This window comes from Urocampus carinirostris, chromosome 4 (assembly GCF_059441175.1).
Source record: "Urocampus carinirostris isolate Australia breed hairy pipefish chromosome 4, RoL_Ucar_1.0, whole genome shotgun sequence".
Taxonomy (NCBI): domain Eukaryota; kingdom Metazoa; phylum Chordata; class Actinopteri; order Syngnathiformes; family Syngnathidae; genus Urocampus; species Urocampus carinirostris.
In genome coordinates, this window is record NC_142352.1 from 48,194,143 (window position 1) to 48,217,466 (window position 23,324).

The 23,324-nt window shown below is 39.3% G+C and overlaps 1 protein-coding gene across 1 annotated transcript in view; it reads right to left on the minus strand.

The window, feature by feature from the left end:
- kif26ba (kinesin family member 26Ba) overlaps positions 1–23,324 on the minus strand; it is a 234,885-nt gene that overhangs the window by 141,173 nt on the left and 70,388 nt on the right. Inside the window, exon 3 of the mRNA XM_088334902.1 lies at positions 7,342–7,992. Coding sequence (XP_088191028.1) covers positions 7,342–7,992 — 651 coding nt within the window. The remainder of the gene's footprint in view (positions 1–7,341; positions 7,993–23,324) is intronic.

Consider the following 23,324-nt stretch of genomic DNA (forward strand, 5'->3'; position numbering starts at 1 on the left):
TTTTTTTTAATTACAGTGGAACCTCGGTTTTCGAACGCCTCTCAGTTCGAACAAATCGGAGTACAACCAAAAATTTTGAGAAATTCTTTTCTCGCTGTTCGGTCAAAAAATCGGAGTTCGAACACCGGTAATGCGTGAGTGCGTACGCTAGGGTGCGATGCTGAGCGGCGTACGGGTGTTTTAGCCCCTTATTATGCCTCCGAAGAAAGTCAGTGCAAGCAGCAAAGTTGCTACAGGTGAAAAAACAAAAGTAGTGCGTACTATTGCATTTAAGAAAGAAATAATTGCAAAATATGAAGGAGGTGTGCGAGTGTCTGATCTTGCTGGGGAATACAGGATGGCTAAATCTACGATCAGTACGATACTAAAGAATAAGGAAGCTGTGAAATCTGGTGATGTGGCAAAGAGAGTGAGTGCTATAAGAAAGCAACGGCGGTCCACTTGCGCCTTCTGGTGTCCACCTCAAAGGTAAGAAATCTTATCCATAATTCTTTTCTTTATCCTTTTTTTTTCATTTTTACACATTCATGTTAGCGTAATCTTTCGTACGGAAGATTACGATAACGCGAACGTACGATTAGCCTGGGTTAGCTTTATGTGGGTGTTGGAATGGAGCCCAACTTTCAGGGTGTTGGAACGGAGCCCCCTTTCCAATGAACCGCTCACCACTTGTTGTGGAGACCCAGGTGCTAAACGACCTGATTTTGTTATTTTTACACGTTCATGTTAGCGTAATCTTTCGTACGGAAGATAACGATAACACGGACGTACGATTAGCCTGGGTTAGCTTTATGATTACGTTAAACATTCAAGGTAAACGTTCAGGGTGTTGGAACAGATTAAAACGATTTACATTATTTTTAATGGGAAAAATAATTTTGGTGATTGAACAAATCGGTTTTCGAACAGGGTTCTGGAACGGATTATGGTCGAGAACCGAGGTTGCACTGCATTATATTTTATTATTATTATTTTTTAGAGCTGCGAAGCTCTGAACCCGCGAACGTGGAACCTCGAAGTAGCGAGGCCTCACTGTATTCTTGCTTGTTTATTGCACAACTGTATGAATTGAAGACCCGATCTGCTTCAATTTACATGATACTTTGCCGCCATCATGTGGACGTCATAAAAACTGCATTACCTTCTGTTTCCTATAATAATAATAATAATTTCCTTGTATTGTCATTCTGTGTAACAATGTACACAGAACGAAATGTCGATTGCACCTGACCCGTTGTAGCGAGCCGATGCAGCCGCAGCCAACAGAGGGCGCCGCCGACCACTTTTTAAGTCTTAGGAATACTACAGAAACCATGTGTTTTTATTAGAGGTAAAATCTTAAGCCCAAACCCGTACCTGACCAGACCCCAAGCGGAAAATTGCGTCGGGTCAGGCCTAAAATGTATATCACTGCTCTGAGTTCGGGCTGGGCCGGGTTTATCTCCCGTTTACTTTTTTTTTTTTTTTTAATTATCCATGTCAGTTAATGTTCCTAGTTTATTTTTCTCTGTGGATGATTCTGTCCCCCCTTTCGCGCAACGCAACCCAAACCAGAGCCCGGGTGTTTTTTTTTTTTTAAAGTCTCCAAGGGAGAAGCCTTTTTCCTCCTCACTAGTAAAAAAAAAAGACTTCACAAATAAGATGTGAAAATTTGGGTTTGCTTCGGGCTCGGTTATTTGTCCGGCTCAGGCTGCAATACTGTGGGCCAGGCTGGATTTTTTATGCACGCTCCCCCCTAGTTTCTATTATCAAAATTTTGGAAAAAAAGCCCCAGGTAGCCAATAGGGAGCACCAAAAATCCGCAACTGGCCTCAGAGCAGGTTTAGCAAGTGGAGAAGCTCAGTTTGTTGGCAAAAGAAAGCATCTAACTGTTTAGCCGTTCAGAATGCAGAACACAATGCTCAGTAAAAATCTGTGAAGTCACAAACTGTGAAAAGTGATACAGCAAAAGACTACTTTAAAATAAAAAGGTGCAAAGAATGAAGAAAAATCAAAAGACCATGTAAAAATGACAAACGTGCTGTCAATTAATGAATGCACAGTATATTAACTAATTAATCGCATATGCAACCACATTAGATGTCACTTTTCTCTGCATGTCTACTGAGCTAAAGCAGACTATCTCCCCGCTACTCCCGGTGGCTGAAACTCGCAACACCAATAATGACGGGGCACTTGCATTCTCTCTCTTCTTCATTTCACTGTCACAAGTAAATTGAAGCCTATCTGAAGTGACTATGGGGCGTAGGCAAATCTGTCACAGGGCACATAAGGACGAACAACAAACGTATCTGCATGTTCAGGAATATAGGTCATTAAGAGGCTTCACGCAACATAACAAGCATGTTTTCAGGAGCTGGTGATGATATTATGCTGGGTTCGTTTCCTACCCAGTGCTGGTGTGAATATCAACCGCTTTCCTGTTTCCATATGTCTGACATGTCTTGCTGTAGTAGATAACACCAAAGGATACAATTAAGTTGTGTGAGAAATTAACATTTTCTGCCTTTTTAAAACAGATTGAGAGGCACAATTCAGTCCTACCTACCAAGTCCAGCTCTCTGAAGCGTCTCTACAGTCATTAATAATTAACCCTTCCTTTTTAGTGATTTTATTGTGAAATGCAAAGCCATGCTGAGCGTAACGAGGATACCCGATGTGAGCGTGCAACTAGCCGGTCCCTAAATCACTTTCTTAAGAGAAAATTTGAGGAGAAGTCCTCAAATTTTGTTTTACATTTGTAAAATGAAAATAAAGATCATTCATTCAACTGCAATTCTGTGTTGTGTTTTTACTCTTAGATCGATAGTTGTTATTTTGTTACAATCGTATCCTCTCAGTCGGTAAGGACGTCATCTTGAGGTAAATTAACCCTTGGAGGCTTTTATGAGGGTGTGACGCCACTTTGCGGATTTTCACTTTTTTAGGGGGGTCTGGACCCCATGAACTGTGGTAACCGAGCAATAACTGTCTTGCCATTACTACCTAGCTTGGTTTGATCCATTTAATATTTGAACTAAGTTGATGTCTGTCTGGAACTGTGAACAAGTGGACAATGTTAAACTAATCAGAAAAATCTACAAATGCTAAAGGAGCAGTTTTCAAAACGTTTTTAAGTGAAACTAGTCTGAAAAAAATAGAATATTTCAAGCTCTGACAATCATTGGAAAAAAAAATGCTGCCACTCAAATAAGGCCTATCAAATGATTTAACACCTCTTAGAGAAAAAAGAAATTCTTTAAATTGCTCCAATTGTCATGATTACTGATGCGGGGCACCTGAGTCTGCTTCGTTGGCGCCAACAACCGTGGACGCTGATTGGCTGCTTCCTCTTTTTTGAACCCTCACCTTCCTGACAACACTCGTCGGATCGTTTTGTGAACCTCCGCTACATGCTAGGCAAACTTTTGTGACTCCTGACTCTATCCTGCCCCGTTTCCTGCCTGAGACCTCTTTTCTGGACCCGTTTATGTTTTTGCTCCTCCGCCCCAGCCATCAACCTGTTTGTTCTCGCTGTCAACGACTACCTTCGCTCGACACGGAAGTACCACTTCTGTGTTCCTGCTATCTGCCACCCGTGACCGACGATCATCGGATCGTGGATGTGGGTCCTGTTCTCCTTCTTAATAAAAACTGAGTAAAACAAACGCAATTGGGTCCCGTCTCCGTTCCTGGTTTGTGACACCAATAGACTTAAATGTGCTGTACAAAATTTGGAAATGTTCTAATCGCCGATGCCACCTTCTGACTTGTGTCATCATTAAAGCCTGTGTTAAGCTCCTTATGTTGTGCATGCAAGTACATGCATTTCTTAGACATACTTGAATAAACTTTTGTTTTTTATTATTTTTGGGGTTTCGGTTGGCATTTGGACTGTACTTGAAACAGGTCTTTATTTACTTTCACCATTTTCATGCTACACTAACAAAAAACTGCGGTGACAAGCATAAAGTCATCTCACCCAAAAAACATGAGAGCTTTTTGAACTCAGATGGACATTGTTAACACATAGTTAATAGAGAAAATATTCTACTTTCAACTATTCAAGGACACCTTAAAGTAGTGTTTTTCATACTTGTTTGAGCCAGGGCATGTTTTTTACATTGGAAAATTTTTGCAACAAACCACTGACCAAAAATGTCATAAAATGACACTGAACATTATGTTTAATTACAATATTATTTATAATACCCCCAGTTTTTACAGCACAGACACTTGACAATGACATGATATTTGCAGAAAATGATTCATAAATGTTTTATAACATTTCAAATTTGTACATGGATGGCGTGGTCAGAGAGGTGAATGCAAGAGTATTTGGAAGAGGTGTAGAGATGATGGATAACAGTGGAACGTTGTGGCAGGTAAGGCAGTTGTTGTTTGCTGATGACACAGCACTTGTGGCTGATTCTGAGGAAACATTGAGAAGGTTGGTAACGGAGTTTGGAAGAGTATGTGATAGGTGTAAGTTATGTGTGAATGTTGGGAGGAGTAAGGTGATGAAGTGTTCACGTGATGGAGTGGGCATGGCGCTAGAAATAAGGTTGCATGGACAGGTGCTGGAAGAAGTTGAAAGCTTTAGGTACTTGGGTTGTGATGTGGGTGCAGTCGGTGGAATGGAGTGCGAGGTATTGCACAGTGTGAATCAAGGAAGCAAGGTTTTGGGGTGCTCTGAGGAGAGTGATGAGCAACAAGAGTATGAGTACGGATGTTAAGAGGGGACTGTATGAGAGTGTGATTGTTCCGACCGTGTTGTACGGTGCTGAGACTTGGAGCCTGAATGCAGATTTAAGAAGGAAATTAAATGTTTTTGAGATGAAGTGTTTGAGGAGTATGTTAGGAGTGACAAGATTGGATGGATTGAGAAATGAAATTGTGAGAGACAAAACTAGAGTAGTCGTGGAACTGAACAAGCGTGTTGATAAGAGAGTACTCGGTTGGTTTGGACACATGGAGAGGATGGATGAGGAGCGAATGTTGAAGAGGATCTACAGAGCAGAAGTCAATGGAAGGAGACCTAGAGGTAGGCCGCGATTGACGTGGATGGATAGTGTTATGAGTACACTGCAGAAAAGAGGTCTAAATCTAGTGAAAGCTAGAGCTATTGTTGGTGATAGGAATGTGTGGAGAGATGTTGTAAAAGGATAGTGGGATGTTTGGGCGCGTTCTAAGGGATGGGCAAGGCACCTGTATGATGCGGCAGGGGTAAACCAGTGAAAGCTGTCGGGCCCTGCTGTTCAACAAAAGAGTGTGTTGTGTCACCCTGACCCGAGTGACACGGCCGCTTTCTTGTGTCCCGTTTCATCTGGAGGGACGAAAGCATGACCAAATTAGGTGCCGAGGTGCCTAACTTGTTTGGGTGTTTGGGCAATTGGGTTGGCCATGGTCCAAAATTTTGTGTGTGTTTTTTTGCTATATTTTTCCCTTTTATTTTCTTTGTTATTGTATGTGTTTGTCTTGCAGTCGGTCACCCCTCTTGAGGGATATGACCAAGCTAGATAGATAGATAGATGGAAATTTTAAAAAGTGACATTGGATAATTTATCACGGCACACCTGACGATCTCTCACAGCACACTAGTGTGTCGCGGCACAGTGGTTGAAAATCACTGCCTTAAAGAACGCATCTCACCTACATTGTAAATAAGAATTGTTTTTTTTATCCTGTATATTTTGCACAGCATTGGTAGTAGGGGACAAACATTTTAACAGTTGCAAGCATTTACATAAATGCTTTGTGGGAAAGTGTTTTTGGGTAACATTAATGTTGATTTATTGATGTTTTGTATATTTCCACAGGTGCCTAAATAGGAACTTTTATTTTTAAATTATGTGACCTCTGTGGGTTTGAAGTGCATAACTGGCGCCAGGAAGACGCAATTCAAAGGGACTCTAGCCTGGTGTTTTTTCAGCCACGGAAAGGGGGCACTCGAGAAAAGCAAAGACTTAATATAATAAGCATAACTTTCTTACTGCACGCAGCCAACAAGGTAAAACATTTGCTTATTCATTTCATTTGTTATTTCACTTACATGTTAGTTTTATGACTGACGATGTTTTAAGACTGTGTATTATGTGTATGTTTTTAGTTTTCACTTGCGTCGTCCTGCTTCGGGAGGGAGTTACATTAATATTTCTGAAATAAATATTGGTTTCTATGTCCGCCCCCACAGAAGCATTTTAAAAAGCAACGTCACTTGTATAGTTCTTAATGACACAAGGGCCTGGCATTCTCAGAGTTAGCAAACTTTAAAGACATTGACGTATCTTAACCCCACAGAAGGGCAAGGAAAACTCAACAGCTAAACAGTGTAAAAATAAAAACCTTGAGAAATGGCTGCAAATGTGGGAAAATAACTTTCATGACCATCACAGTTAAAAGAGTTGAGAAAACCCAAATTGTGTAAAAAAAATCACTAATCCAAACTTTAATCCATTTTATCCAACTTTCTGGGTTCTTTTGTACAAATCCAAACCAAAGTTTTTTGGTTTGTTAAGTACATCTCATTTTAGGATGACCTAATTTTTGAGGTTGTTGAAAAAAATGACCCAGTTTTCGTTATTGATCTATACTGTATTACTCAATTAAAAGGAGGTTGTTAAAACAATTTAACCATTTTTAATGTAATGTAGTAATGTAGAAAACAACATATTTTTAAGTCTATTTTGTACACATATAAACAATTCTTAAAACAATTTAATCATGTTGGTTGTTCTAATCAAATCAACCCAACATAGGTCAAATTAGGACCGATCAGTCCATTTTGAACCCAAATGTGGGTTATTTTTGACCAAACACTGTTTTTAAATTGACAGTAATCCCTCGCTGTATCCTTTCTTATATTTTCGCGGTTTTGATAATTCTGATGATTTTCATCGTGCATATTGCTCTGCAACAGACATAACACAGCAAATGCTATCACGATGGCAGGTTGTGGAGGGAAGTCTGTGAGTGTGTGTTAGGTGGGCATGACTGTCAGTGTGCACGACTGTGATAGGCTGGGGTATAACCTCTACACTCGTAGCTCTTGTATTTTAATCATCACGGAGACCTGGCTCATTCCAAGGATCCCTGATGCTAGAGTGCAGATAATTGGCCGGTTTCCACATTGGCCTCTTACACTGAAAGAGAAGCCCACCAATTATGTTGTACTATTGTACTGTATTGTAAATATGTTTATCATTTTGTTACAGTTATATATGTTACTGATATCTAATAAATCTTTCTACTTCACAAATGTTGACTATTGTGAAATCTTTTTGGAATGCGCCTCTCGTAAAACACATGGGCTTTCGGTACTGGCTATTATTTAAAGTATTAAAACATCTGGACACAGCCTACCTGGTACGGATACAGCGTAACTCCTCCATTAGTTCTGCTCATATGCTGATGACCTGCTGCGTTGTTGCTGCTGTTTGTACTACAATTCCCTGGACTATACACTGCACTCACAGTTTGCTGTTGGGCCACAAGCATTTTTCCAGTACCAGTCGTTCCATTCCGTCTTTCTATCCCACCTGCCAGCCCCAGTGAACTTGGTTTAGACCCAAGTCTGTGCACTTGTGGACTCAAGGGAGCAGCACATGAGGCCGTTTGTCCAGCACAGGGTCTCCCATGCCCAGTGGCGGACTGCACATGGCTGGGACTTGGAGTAGGGGTCTGGCCAGCAACAAGGGAAGGTGATGGTGATGACGGCCGAGTTTGGTGGGAAACAGCTCCAGCAGACAAGGAGGATGAGGGGAGGGACGAGCTAAGCCATTCTTTTGATCCAGAAGCTCCGTGGGATGAGTAGCGCCCGATAAAGGGAGGAGGGGATGAGGATGGAGACAAATCCCACTGGTCAAGGGAGAAAACCAGACGCACGGCTTCCTGTTTGAGCTGCGTCAAGTGAGTTGCACATACGTCGCAGCGACTGTCGCGCTCATTCCATGCCTGGCGGGAGCTGTTTGGGACTTGCAGTTTATCATGGAGCAGGAGGGGAAAGGATGGGTCCTAGGGAAAACAGAGAAACAGAGATTAGGCTGGTGAATGCCACAGGAAATGACACAAACAGTTTTTACTGTATTTTTATTACACTGAATTCTCACTGAAGTCATTGAGAACAACAAATAATTCACCTGACTAGCAAGAAGTCATGGCAGGAGATTTCCAAATACCGCCAATACGGATGTTTTATTTCGTTATTATTATGTTTTTAATCAATGGGCATAGACTCAAGGCCGTCCCCAAACAGGCTGTAGGTCTTAATCACTGCAGAGACCTTGCTGAAGTCACAATTACCGGATACTAGTGCGCACCTAGCCAACAGCTCTTTAAATCACTTTCTTACTATAAGATGAAAAGCCCTCGAATTTCGTTATACTTTCATATAATGACAATAAAGATTATTCAACCCTAATTCGATTTTTATTTGTAGATTTATAGTTTTTCTGTTTTTGTTACAGTCATACACCATCAGTTGATAATGGTCATCTTGAGGTAAGTTTGCATGTCATTATTATTCGGTCCTAACGAAAAAGCTCAGAAAATGCACTTTTTAAAGTTGATAATTGCATCAAAATTGCAATACAGGTCTGAAAAATCACAAAGTTAGTTTTCAAAATTGCAAAGCACTGATGCACTTTAAACAAAACAAACCGCACATCCAGCAACAGCTTACATCAGGCTTCTTTATTTAAAACAACGACAGAAGAAAAGCTATCAAAATCCCTAAAACAGATGTTACACACGGAAGCATCTCTCAAAGAGAAAAGGCAATGCAGCAAATCCCATTCCAAAAACTCTAGCCAAGCTTGAGAAGTAACGGAATACATGTGATAGTGTTACGTAATTAGGATGCAAAAAAATTTAATTGTATTCCGCTTCAGGTACAAAAAAAAGGTGTAACTTATCTGTCGACCTCTACGGCTCCATGCCCTTACAAAATGTTGTATTTTCCCTTACAAAATACAAAATAATCTTACAACATATTTATTTTTCAAAAGTGTTTTTTTATGTAGTTTAACATGTTATATCATACATGTGTTTCGTTATATCATATATATTGTTAATTAACATTTTTTGTCAGATACTGAGTTGCTCGACATGAAATTGGTTTATTATAAAAAAGTTCAAAAATTAGGTAGCTTGGACGTTCACTGTAGAAGGAAAAAATACATGCAAAGGTAATTAAGTAGAATAATACATTTTCTTATTCAAATTATTAATTTGTTTTCTGCATTAAATTATTTTTGGTAATATACTGATTACAGGGATAACCACAAACCTGTCTTTTTTCATTTTCTCCTTTTATACTTCCTTTTTTTCTTAACTTCTTTATACAACAGTAATGATTCGTAATATAATGCATCAAAGCAAGTGAGCCGTTTGAGAGCCGGCTCTCTTTAATGAGTTGAGCCGAAAAAGCCGGTTCTCTAAAAAGAGACGGACTTCCTTTCACTACATAACTACCACATGAAATCCGAGGCGGCAGATGCATGCGCACAGTAGCATCAAACCGCGCGCATCATTTGCAACCCAAAAAAGCGATACCGAGATAGAGGCTACCGCGGCAAACTCGTTTGACTTGATTGATTTGCTGTTCCGTGATAGTCGGTGTATACCGGATGCATAATAAACGTGCTTTGTACGGCAAAAACGTACAGGTTGACAGGTATGATGAAATGAAATTACAGGTATATTTATTTAAAATAAGAATTATTTTGCAGGATTACAATTCTATTTAAAAGTATATTTACATACACATAATACACCGCTAGAGAGATTACATGTATCATAATCTAAATCACTAACTCTGGACAGACAAATAGAGATGAGGCATGTAGCTCAGGAGGTAGAGCGCTCGTCTTGGGATTAAGGGATCCCAGTTCGAATCCCGGCTCGTCCGTGTTACATGTCAAAGTGTCTTTGGGTAAGACACTGAACCCCCTAATACCCCCAATAAGCAGGTTAGCGCCTTACATGGCTGCAAGGCCGCTATTGGGAAATGTGGAGCACATTGTAAAGCGCTTTGGGAAGTCATTGACTTGAAAAGCGCTATATAAATGCAGATCATTTCATTTCATGAATATGACGTGCGTGCAGATGGTAGTAACGCCCTTAACAGATTGTATAAATTGTATACATGTCACACTGTGTTTCCGATAAATAAAATTTTGTTTTTGTCTGTATTTTATTTATCCTTCAATGTAGCTCTCATTTTGATCAATTGGTGCAGTTTCATGAGGCTGTTAATGTCTGTAACTTTTGGTGCGCTAGTGATGCATTCAGGAACATTCAAGAAATTTGATCAATTGTCTTCTTTTTGTATTTTGCCGTTAATTCTAGTTCAAAATCCACTATTGCATACAATCACTGTATTAATGTAATAGTAATGTAAACTAAATGGAGCATATCTTGTCTGCCATGTGAGTGAACAAGTTTTATTTTGGCTCACTAAACTATACTACGTGGTTAAAATTGGAGCACTTTTTGTAAGACTAAAATCAACTGCCTGACCCTGGTTTCCTCAAATTCTTTTCAAAGGTTACTTCGTTCATTTATCTTAAACAATGTTTAGTAATTTTGTTTATATTATGTTTATTTTGTCTTTGATTAGAATATTTGGTACATTTTTCAACAGGCAACTAACTGTTACGGATTACATTTTTAAAGTAACCCCCCCAAATCTGCACGCAGCAAAGTCAACAACAAAACGCACAACAATGGATACATTTTCTTGGCTTGACTTGTCTCAAAATTTTTGGATAATCTTGTTTTGTATCTTTGGGCTTTTATAGCGTACATTACGTTTTAAATAGTTTTAGTAATCCTGCTCAGTTTTGGATCTTTCCAAATTGAGTACTCAAAAAGAGCCAGGACCAGCCCATGGAGTCATTGTCCTCCAGCAAACCAAGCATTAGCTCCTCATAACAACAGTTTATTCACAACTATAAATTCTGTAATATCAATGCCCAACTTAGTTCAAAGAGCCTTTATGTATTTTAACACTGCGCTTATATGCTTTTATCTTAATTTTTAGGGCTGCAACAATGAATCAATAACATTGATTATTAAAAGCATCTGCAACAAATTACCTCATCGGTTGGTCATGTTGCATGATTTATGAGCCACTGGATGTTTTCATTTTTCTGGGATGAAGATGGTGAAAGGAAGAAAAGAACTGTTTCAAATACAGTCCAAATGCCAACCCCAACAAAAAGTTTATTCGTCTAAACATCCCACTATCCTTTTACAACACCTCTCCACTCATTCCTATCACCAACAAGAGCTCTAGATTCCAATATATTTAGACCTCTTTCCTGCAGTGCACTCATAACACCATCCATCCACGTCAATCGCGGCCTTCCTCTTGGTCTCCTTCCATTTACTTCTGCTCTGTAGATCCTCTTCAACATTCGCTCCTCATCCATCCTCTCCATGTGTCCAAACCAACCGAGTACTCTCTTAAAAAATGTCTAAAAGTGGGAAAAAATTGTTTAAAGAAGAACATTTTAGGACATGCCTGGATTGGCTGGAACCTCAGTCCAAAAATGTTAAAGGCTAAGGGAATATGGAGACTCGTCTACAGATGCGAAAGGTTTTGACAATGCTCAGAGAGGACAATGAAAGATAAGCAGTAACAATAAGCTTCTATCTGTATTAAAAGCTATTGTATCAAAACATTCACCTTATCTATTGAAGGACCATGTAGTTGCATTTAGTTCTATTTTGCATGTTAGAGATGCTTTTTTAGTTTTATTTTTTATCGATTTTTCTTGATCAAATTGCAGTTCGTCCACAATATTTGGGCAAATTTGTCCAGTTCAAAGTAATTGTAACAAAATTGTCTGAGGTACACACGTGCACATGAGCTCATTCACATCAACTGTTCTTCATTATAAATTGTCTGCATTTATACAGCGCTGTTCAAGTCAGTGAAGACCTCCCAAAGCGCTTTACAATGTGCTTCACACTTAACCATTCACATACACTCACACACCGATAGCAGGGTCAGCCATGCAAGGCAATTACCTTCTTATTGCGGGCATTAGGGAATTAGTCTCTTCCCCAAGGACGTTTCAACATGTAACACAGAGCAGCCAGGAATCGTCCCAGCGACCTCTTGATCTCAAGATGAGTGCTCGACCTCCTGTGCTACTCCCTCAGTAAAGCCCTCAACTCAAAAATCCCTTGTAAATACAGGTTCCATTCATAATAGTTATTACATTTGTGAAATATAGGTTTCATCATCTTCGTGGTAATATCACTGCAGGTCTGTAATTTAGACATCAAATTTTAGCAGGAGGTTGTGTGGATTTGTTGGCTGAACGAATACGTATCCAGGTTTCTATCCCTCTTCATGCTTAATCCACGTGGCATGCATCTTCCTTTGTGACACAATGCATGGTCTTGTACATTATTCGTATGTGAACTTAAAGGTGTTAATACTTAACCGTTTATGAATATTGTTTGACTTCAAACCACTCCAAATGTTTGGTGGCATTAGACTTATTCATACACATATATTTTTATTTCATTTATTAAAGATTTGAATTTGTGATACTGTGGTGACAAAAAAATGTCCAGTACATGCCAATTTTGTTTGGACACTAGCAATTGCCCCAAAAACCTCACACAATTTATGTCAGTGTACATTATTTGGACGTGAACCTGAAGTGTGATGTGAATATTTTCTTTCCAACCAATCAAAATGTTCTGTGGCATCAGACCTTTCCATACATATAAAGATTTTAATTTATTTATTTATTCCCCCTGCCCCTAAGGACAATGGGGGTCCAGAATGTGACTATAATGAAAACTATCTGAACTGTATATACATATATATACATAATATATATGTATAGGTAAATATTTCATATGGCTTAATTAAAGCTTTCTCATCTCATCTCATCTGCTGCACCGCTTATCCTCAGTAGGGTCGTGGGGGTGCTGGAGCCCATCCCAGCAGTCATCGGGCAGTGGGCAGGGGACACCCTGAACTGGTTGCCAGCCAATCGCAGGGCACACGGGGACAGACAACTCACTCGCTCAGTCACACCTAGGGACAATTCGGACCGACCAATTCACCTGAAATGCATGTCTTTGGAATGTGGGAGGAAAATGGAGTGCCCGGAGGAAACCCACGCAAGCACGGGGACAACATACAAACTCCACACAGTAAGGCCGGGAGCTGGATTTGAACCCACGCAGGAGGTTCCCACGACCTCAGAACTCTGCCGCACACGCGCTAACCACTGCGCCGCCGTGCTGCCTTAATTAGAGCTTTGAATTTGTCAAAAAATGTTGACTTTTTTTTTCAATACATTACCATTTTTTGACAAAAGCAGTTTTCACAATACATAGAAAATATGATGAGGCAAAGAGCCGCATTCTTATTGGCCAAGAGCCGCATGCGTCTCTAGAGCCACGTGTTCGCCACCCCTGATCTATATGTTCTCACAACCCGGGGGAAATTTAAGCTCCCAAGTCTTTACTTTTCTATGTTTTTTCCTTGATTGAAAATACAAAAACCATGAAAATGTACATAATTTGTACCTACATGCCATGAAGATTAAACTATATATTTCAAGTGTCGAGTCCATTAAAAATACATCACTTGTTGCATCACATTTAAGACACACTGCTCACAAAAAGTACTATACTACTTATTCACCAGCAAGAAAGCTCGGCAGGAAGAAAATGAATCGATAAGTGATTCATTTCACCGTTGGAGCTCAATCGATATGTGACGTATTGAGATTAGCTTCTATGAGCATCTCGCCAATAGGCATATACCGGTAATTTACGCCAATCGCTTTGCGTTCTCACTTGCAAGCATCCATCAAAGAGACAGATGATGAAGTGGTAAACAAGGCATAAAGTAGTGAGTGACTTGAGCTCGTGTAATGGAGCCAGCAGGCTTCGGTCAAGCGAGCAAGGAAAATGGGAAAAATGGAAAAAAACTTATTGTTAATCCCTTTAAGGCCTAAACTGTTTGGGCATTAGGGTCATCCAAAGACACATCTCCTGTGTGGATCTGAATGAAGCCCAATTTCTCAAACTTTAGTTTAATTGGAGCAGAGGTTTAAGATCTAGTGGGAGCCAAATTTGGTCATTTCATCAACAAAGGGGCTTGTCTGTCTTTTTCGGAAATCTAAGGAACTGTTAAGACGATTTTCGCGAAACAGGTTTCTCTGGAAAAGGACTAGAACAAGTAAGTATTTCAATTCTTCAAACATTAATAGGATTTTTTCACGTTTAAGTCAACTTTGATCTTGAAAGTAACAATGCTTTGAAGCATTTTGGGACAGCACAAATGGCACAGTTGAACAGGAAACCAGCATTCCAAAGGGCCCAAGAAAGGGCCCATCACAGTGACACATCAAGACATATACACTTTTAGTCTATCATTCATACCTAAGAGCTCATTACACTTTTCAATGAATCAACCATGCCTGTATTTAAAATGTACCAAAAAGCAAATTAGAGTGAAAAACCCAAAAAGACATAAGCAGGTAAGGGTCAATCAGATCAATACTTTTGTCTTATGATCGATATTGTCTTCCCATTTTAGCTATGACTAGAATAATGTTGTTCGTGTGTCCTAAGATATATACATGCAGTACTGTGAAAAAGTATTTGCCCTATTCCAGATTTATGTGTTTTTTTGCATTGTTTTCACAAACAAATGTTTCTCATCTTCAAACCAATTTTAATATCACACAGTGACAACCCAAGGAAATACAAAATGCAGTCTTGAAATGTTAGTCCAATTAGTAATGCACCCAAAAAAATCTAAACCTATCTGGCCCTCTGTGAAAAGGTAGATCCCCCGGAACCTTACAGCGAGTTGAGCCATCTTTGTCAGCAAAACCAGAAATCAAACGTTTAGCAAAATTGCTAATGAGTCTTTTACAATGCTGTGGGGGAGTTTTGGCCCACTCTTCTTTGTAAAATTGTTTCAAATCTTCCATATTGGAAGGTTTGGTAGCATAAACTGCCCATTTAAGACTATACCACAGCATCTCAATCGGGTTTAAATTTGGACTTTACTTGGCCACTCCAGAACCTCCATTTTTGGGGGGGAGCCATTCAGGTGTGGACATGCTGGAGTCTTTCAGATTGTTGTCCTGCTGCATGATCCCAGAGCGCTTAATTTTGAGGGCTAACTGATGGCTTGACTTTATCCTTCAGGATCTTCTGTTGAACACCAGATGTCAATATTCCGTCAACAACAGCATGTTGTCCTGGCCCTAAGGCAGCAAGGCAGCCCCATACCTTCACACTGCCACCACCAAGCTTTATTGTTTTTTTTTGTCAAATGCTGCACATTTTTAGGCCACATGTAATGGGCTGCACAACTGCTACAAAGTTGAATTTTTGACTTATCGGTCCACAGAATGTTTCTCCAAAAAGCTTGATGATAATCAAGATGCTTTTTTGTCAAATATGAGATGAGCAGTGGTTTTCTCCTGATAATTATTTCCCTCATACTGTAGTGTAGTCATGAACACTGACGACTTGAACTGAGGCTAGCAAGGCCTGCAGTTCCTTGGATGTTTTTCAAGCTGTGGCTGCACTCTTGGAGAGTGATCTTAGTTGGTCGACCACTCCTGGAAAGGTTTGCCACTGTTTCCAGTTTTCCTCATTTGCGGAGCCCTAAACTTGTGTCTTCATCAACACATACCACCTGTCTCACTCTTACCTTTAATGCTCAGGCGCCCCTAGCGGCCGTTAGAAAGAATGCATAAATTAGCCACATCTTTGCAAAAGTCGCAAGGTTAAAGGTTGGGAAAAAAGTCGCGGCTTATAGTCCGAATTGTTCGGTACTGTACTGTCAGAAACCAGTATTTTGTGAAATTTTTACAAAAGAATTTTGCTCGCACCTTGTTTTGAAACAATTATTTAGGCCAAAATGAGCCTCAACACTCTCAGGTAACTGCGGGAGGGAGACAAGTTAAGAGTGGTATATTTGTTGATTAGGGTCTTGGGCTCTGGCATTACTATTATTTGATAAATTTGATTAAATCATCTAATGTCACACAGTGAAATAAAATGCGCGGAAAAATCAGTTTTCTTTTTTTTGGGGTCAAAAAAGTTCCCGACCTTTGTGTTCTTGGCTTTTTTGTATGGCCAACTATCAACCACTCGTCCAGGCAACTATTAATAAAATAATATGTGTACGCGCACAATGTTGCATTTCATCTGATGGTAAATTGTAGCCTCTCAACCAGAGAGTTGCCTGTGTCAACAAACCGCACTTAAGCACACATACACACACTTGAAGTACGCTGGGATAAAAAGCACCTTGTTAGTTTGACAAACTGACAAGAACATAAGTTCTAAACATTGACATACAAGCAGCCAAGCAAGGTGGAGAGGGTCACTTTAAAATGTAATTCGTTACTAGTTACTAGATACCTGTTGAATAACGTAATCAGTATCTGAATACAGTACCATAATATTGAAATAATGTAACTTGTTACTAACTTGTTACTTTGGATTACTTGTGGAATACACTAATATCAAATATGCTAACAAAAGACAAACTAAACTAAATATAAATACAATCACAACATTTTTTTAAGATAAATAAACTACTTAACCTTGAAAAAGAAATAGAAGAAACCAAATTCATGTAGTTGTTTCAAGTAAATTAAGCGAAAATAAAACTCTCTTTCACATGATTTGTTTTAGTTTACATTAAGAGCACTTTCAGAAACAAATAATGTTTTAAACACATAAAATGTTCACTTTCTAAATTTCTAAAAAACTTTGGGACATCTTGTCATCCCTCTCTCTCTGTCTCTCTAGTTTCAGTAATCGTAATTATGATAAACACTATTTGTACATCAGCGCAATATTTATATGGAAATGTGAGTCTCATAAATGAGTGCATGAAGTAAATGAGGTGAATGAAAGAATGATTGAAAGGATGCTATGGAAGAGGGCACACGCCCCCAGGCATTTATTATTTATTTTTATGTTGTTTAACTTACACAATATGCTCATACTTGTTTGTTGATGTTGTCTCGTTAGTTGCACTTTAATTGCATATTACTTTTCTGTTAGTTTTGCAAAGTTCTTTGTCATGTTTTGTATTCAGGCACCTGGGACAGATGCGGGGGTCCTGAGAGTGAGCGCACTGGTGCGTAGTTGTGGACTAAATAAGACGGGAGAGAGAGAGAAGGATGAATGTACGTGGCGAAAAGAATAGAAAGTGCACCGGACTTAAATATTGTTCCCTGAATTATGCAACATAAATATGTTTTTAATAAAACTGTAATTATGCAATATAACCCTTATTTTTACAAAATATAACTGTAATTTAGTTACGTCTTTTTTCACTGCAACGGAATACTATTACATTTTGTTTTTTGATAACGCAACACCGTAACATGTATTCCGTTACTCCCCAAGCCTGCTTGCTTGACACACCACATTCAGACACACAAACTTATTCAGCATTTTGAACTGATTCCTGCACAGGGATGAACTTTAAATGGATGTCACAGATTTTCTCTGTAGACACAATAATCTGTCTGTGGATGTCCTAAGTGTGACAAACAAAACAAAGTACACCATTCCACGATGGAGGCCACTATCATAGCTAAGCATCTATCCATGCTTTGATACCACTTACCCTGGCCAGGGTCAAAGCAAAGGTAAGCCAGTCAATCACTGGGCGGTTGTGAATAGTGCATTGAGTCGGAAATGACCCCACACTCACACCAGTAAAACCTGCAACGACCTGTGAACTCGTGATGGAGAAATCGAAATGTTGGGAATGTTCCCAGGTTTGTTTTAGAAGGACGATGATGCGCGCTGTTGCGTTCCATCAAACCGCAAATTTGTTTTGAAACGTCAGACTCGCAATTATCATTTCAGCAAGAGTACACTCTTTATGCTAACCTTATATTCAAATATACTGCATAACCAGCAAATAACAAAAACGTTTGAAACAAAAAATAAATAAAATAGAAGTTGGATCAATTCCACTGAATTTTTGGGCTATACAAATAAACATGACTTGACTAGACTTTTTTTATCGTCAAAGTGGTATTATGACCGCTAGAAAGAGGACAATGTATTATGTTGAATGCTGATGATGCTGTCAATTTATCTTAAATTACAAACAAACCAGCAATCAATGAAAACAATCTCATTAAGTCATTGGTATGTCTTTAAAAAGCAAGTTTATTTACTCGTATTTCTATCATTACTTTCAAAGTATTACGTTTTTATTGTCTTATATTGATATAAAGGAATACGAAAATAATACTTCAAATGAGCCTAAAGCAAATAATGATGCTAATTTCAAGGATTTAATTTTAAAAACAAAATTCAAATTGAGAAAAATTGTATGCTAAAGGTCATGAACATTTTATTAAGAATGGTGATTGTTTGGCTTACTTCACCAACTTTTTTGCAAACTTTTTTCTTGTATCCATTTTGGCTTTCATGATTTTGTTTGCATTTTTTTTGCTGTGTACAGTCCATTTATATGCCCGATGTTAATTTGCTAAATTAGGTGAAGTTGTATTTTTGGGTACTATCTTAAACATTCTGAACAAAACTAAACAGGTGTGTGTGAACCTCTGTTTATCTGCGCAGTGAAGAGGAATGGGCGCCGCTATGCTGTACTTGTCCAAGACACACCACAGGAAGTGGTGCCCTGACGACTCAAGTGCTTAAGATATCCATGAAACATAAAATAATTCGAAGACGGGGTTTTTTCTGCCTTTCATTCTGATAGCCTCATATCTTATTTTTCTCTTTAAAGTCTTTATTACATGTTAACACTGGAGTGGCATGTCTAATCTCGTTACATATAATGTTGATTTCTATAGCAATGACAATTAAAAAAAAACTCAATTAGATTAAATTCAAATAGAGACACTATCATTCTGCCACTGACAAGTCCTCATCTCTCTAAGATAACTATAGTACATTCATTTCACATTTAGTTTTTAATTTTGGAAAAAATGGAGTCAATGAAGTGGCACGCAAGCGCGCGAAAATGCGGCGGGTCCGAAATGCCGTATTTTGAAGTCGAGTCGAAGTTTTTGTTTTGTTTTACTCAATAATTAAACTGAGTTTTTGATTTATTTGATATGGCGCCTAGAAAGGCAGTTTCTAAACCATGATTTTGCGGTGCCGTGGACCATGGAGCAATGATCCAGTGCAGTCACTGCAAACACTATATTCACTATGAGTGCTCTGGACTGTCAGTTCAGGACCTAAGCCTCGCAATGCAGGATAAGCAAGCTACTTACATCTGCAAGTCCTGCGTCCCCGGCTTATCCGCTGATGATAAGGATTCTTACGCCTCTCTGAGTAGCTCTGGAACGGTGTTCACCTACGTGGATAGCACTCCGGTGCCTCTATCCGGGTCGTCTGGGCCGTGCGGTGCCCTGAACTCTGCTGATTTGGTCTCCACTGTCCGTGAAACCTTGAAGGCCATGGTACCAACTTTGGTCCGAGAGATCATGACGCAGATGATGCCAGAAGTTGCCAGAATGTCGACTAGCCTAATGGAGGAAATGCTAGCAAAGGAGGCTAGGAAGCAAAATCTCGTGGTGGTTGGAGCAAAGACACATCGAGAAAATGGGGAAGCTGTCCAGGATACCCAGCTCTTTCAGGAAGTCGCCGATGCAGTCCCGGGAGTAGAGAAACAGGACATTCTGGAAGTTTTTCGTGATGGAAGGCTGAGGAATGATGGTAAACCCAGGATTGTGAAGATCCGATTCCGGAATACAAGATCAAGGCTGGCGTTTCTCCGTGGATTCAATCGGGTGAAAAGTACCTTCCCGACGTTGTCTTCTGGATTTGTTCGTCCAGATATGACACCAAAAGAAAGGGAACGCGACAGGGAACTACAGGACGAACTTAAGCGCCGTCGGGACGAAGGTGAAGTAAACATTATTATACGGGACGGGAAAATTATTGTCAAGCCGGGAAATGCCTAAGGTCGCCTTCGCCTTTATTGAACAGCCCCTTGATTCATCTCATTAATGCCCAATGTTTGACTTCTAAGGCAGATGACTTGGTCTCGTACATCAATTTCTACACCCCTGATATTTTGGCAATTACAGAAACTTGGTACTCCGCTGGTGACACAGGGCCAACTATAGAGAAATATCAGTCCATTAGAACTGACCGTAAAAATGCCCAACATGGAGGAGTTTTGCTCATGGTTTCTCATGGTATAACTGTGTTTTCTGTCGCTAATTATCAATTCGATAGAATTGAGTTATTGAGATGTGATATTCTTATTTCTGGGGTGAAGCTGAGAATAGTGCTTGTATATCGCTCTGGTCTGAGCTCTTTTCAGGCCAACGTCGCTATGTTCGAACATCTGAATTCTATTTTTGATACTAAATTGCAAATTCATAAGTAGATGGGTGATTTTAACTTTCCTGACCTTCACCACAGTTTTCTTCAAAATTCTGATACTAATCTAACTTCAATGTTCAAAAACTTGGTTTCAAATGCAGGTTTCTTTCAGCATGTCGATAAACCAACCAGGGGGTCCAACGTATTAGACCTTGTGTTTTCCACTGACAGATATCGGATTAAAAACATTGACGTTGGGCCGAGTTTCTCTACCAGTGATCACGATTCTGTTACTTTCCAACTTAACCTGGCTCTTAAAAAAGACACCGCTGCTCAGAATTACATAAATTTTAAAGACTGTGATCTACATGGCATGAGATACTTTCTGTCTAGTGTCAACTGGTACCTCTTATTTGATAATTGTGGGAATATTGAAGAAATGTGGGCAATATTTAAATCTGTTGTTTACACTTTGATATCTGTATACGTACCCTCAGTTGCTGTTACACCTCACGTCAACCGTGATATAGCTGAATTGCATAGGCGAAAGCAGTTTATTCACAAGCTTTATAAACGTGATCAGTTGGCATACTTGGAAAGTTATCAAGATGCTTCAAGGGAACTGCGGAGGGCCATCAGGCGGGAAAGGGTGGCTGAGGAAAATAAAGTTTTAGAGGCTAATAATACTCGTAAATTATTTTCATACATCAACCGTAAACTAATTTCTAGGGCATCTATTCCCAACCTGAAGGCATCTGACGGTACCGTTGCTACAGATAATGCTGACAATGTCCGTATATTAAATGATCAGTATACCAGTGTTTTTGGTCGTGACAATGGGGTTTCACCCGACTTTCCCAGCAGAACTTCAGCTGTTCTAAATTCTGTGGAACTTTCAAAGGAGTTAATTCATAGATACTTGATAAAACTTCCCAGCAAATTTTCAGCCAGCCCTGACAAAATTCCAAATTTCTTGCTTAAAAAGCTAGCTGACTTTTTATGTGAACCATTATTTTACCCGTTCTCTAGATCTTTTGAGGATTCACAGCTGCCTGAGGACTGGCTTAGTGCTATTGTCATACCGATTTTTAAAGGGGGGAGCACAACAAGTGCAGCCAACTATAGACCACTTAGCTTGACTAGCTGCGTCTGTAAAGTGTTTGAGAAAATTATCTCAGATGCCAAAAGGAAAATTATACAGGAGCACAATCTTTTTACGTTTAAACAACATGGGTTTAGGTCCGGACATTCTACCATGACTAACTTAATAGCTCATTTGAATATTATTACCAGTATGTTTTTTGTTCACAATATGGCTGGTCATGTTGTTTACTTAGACTTTTGCAAGGCTTTTGTTAAAGTGTCTCATAACAAGCTTTTACAAAAACTGAAATGCTATGGTATTAGGGGAAAACTGCTTGAATGGATAACAGCATATTTGTCAAATCGTAAACAATGCGTAAAAATTGATGATGTTCTTTCAGCGTGGTCGGAAGTTTGTAGTGGGGTACCGCAGGGCTCAGTACTAGGACCATTATTATTTCTGTTTTTTGTGAACGACCTACCTTAGGCCATTCAAAGTAGTGACATCTCAATTTTTGCCGATGATGCTAAACTGTCGGCTTTCTTACCAAAAACCCAGGTGACAGGAACAATTGATTCTCTCCAAAATGACATTAAATCAGTTTTTCTTTGGTCCGAAAAGTGGCAACTGCAATTGTCATCTCATAAATGCTTAGCACAGTCGTTTTTACATGGTTCTGTTCCGCTGCATAACATTATGATCATGATTTGCATGTTGTTACTGAACATAAGGATCTGGGTGTCACTCTTACTTCAAACTTAAAGTTTATCACGCATATCGCCAAAATTACCAACAAAGCCAATAACATAGCATCAAACATTTACAGAAACTTTTACAACAAGAACCCAGAATTCTTAGTTCGAATGTTTTGCGTTTATGTTAGACCCGGGTTAGAATATAACAGCGTTGTGTGGAACCCTTACTTACTCAAGGACATTAACCTACTGGAAGGAGTTCAACGACGGTATACGAAGCGGATACCTGGGATGCACAGCTTGTCATATCCGGAAAGACTACAAAGACTGAACTTGGACTTTTTGGAGCTCCGTAGAATTCGATTTGATTTAATTTTTGTGTTCAAAGTACTGCATGGAATGATCGATGTGCCTTTTGATCAATTTTTTGAGTTCTGTCGTGTTGATGGTTTACGTGGTCACAGATATAAGTTACGGGTGCCTAGACCTACCAGCAACTTGCACGGAAACTTTATTTCTTTCAGGATACCAAAAATTTGGAATTTTTTGCCTTACCGGGTTATTAGTGCAAATACGGTGCAAACCTTTAAGCAAAGGTTGGCAGAAACAGATCTGTCAAATTTCCTTAGGGGAGGGGGCGTAAGGTGACCATATTTGGCCATGCTCACTCTCAGCATTAGTTTTTCTTTTTGTGTCATGTTTTGATTAATGTATCCAACAATACCTTCAAAAAAAAAAAAAATTTCAAATCAGGTTTATTTGTATAGCCCTTGATCACAAGAAGTCTCAAAGGGCTGCACAGACCCCAGGCTACTATTCTCTGATAGGCAATCATTTGGTTTAAAATTGCAGTTTTAGAGTCAGTTTTAGCATTTAACATAACATTTATGACAGCGACAGTTTTTTGAGTGGCTTGAGGAAGAAAAGTAAATCTCTTAATATACCAGATGACTGCTTAATAAAACCCAGACAAAGGACAATAGAGCCTTTCTTGACTTTCTGTATGCTATAATTCACTGGCAATGAATCTAATATGCTTCTGTGATTTAACTGCTGTAAATAATATGCCAGTAAATACCAACCGGTGCCCAAATCTTTCCTTATTGGAAGGAATTTGCAGTTATTCACTGTTTGCCAGATCATTGTCAAAAAAGGGACGTTTAATCTTGTTTGAACGCTTTCCGTGCTATTATCAGACTCTCTTCTGCTCTTTCTTTCTCAAGCAATTT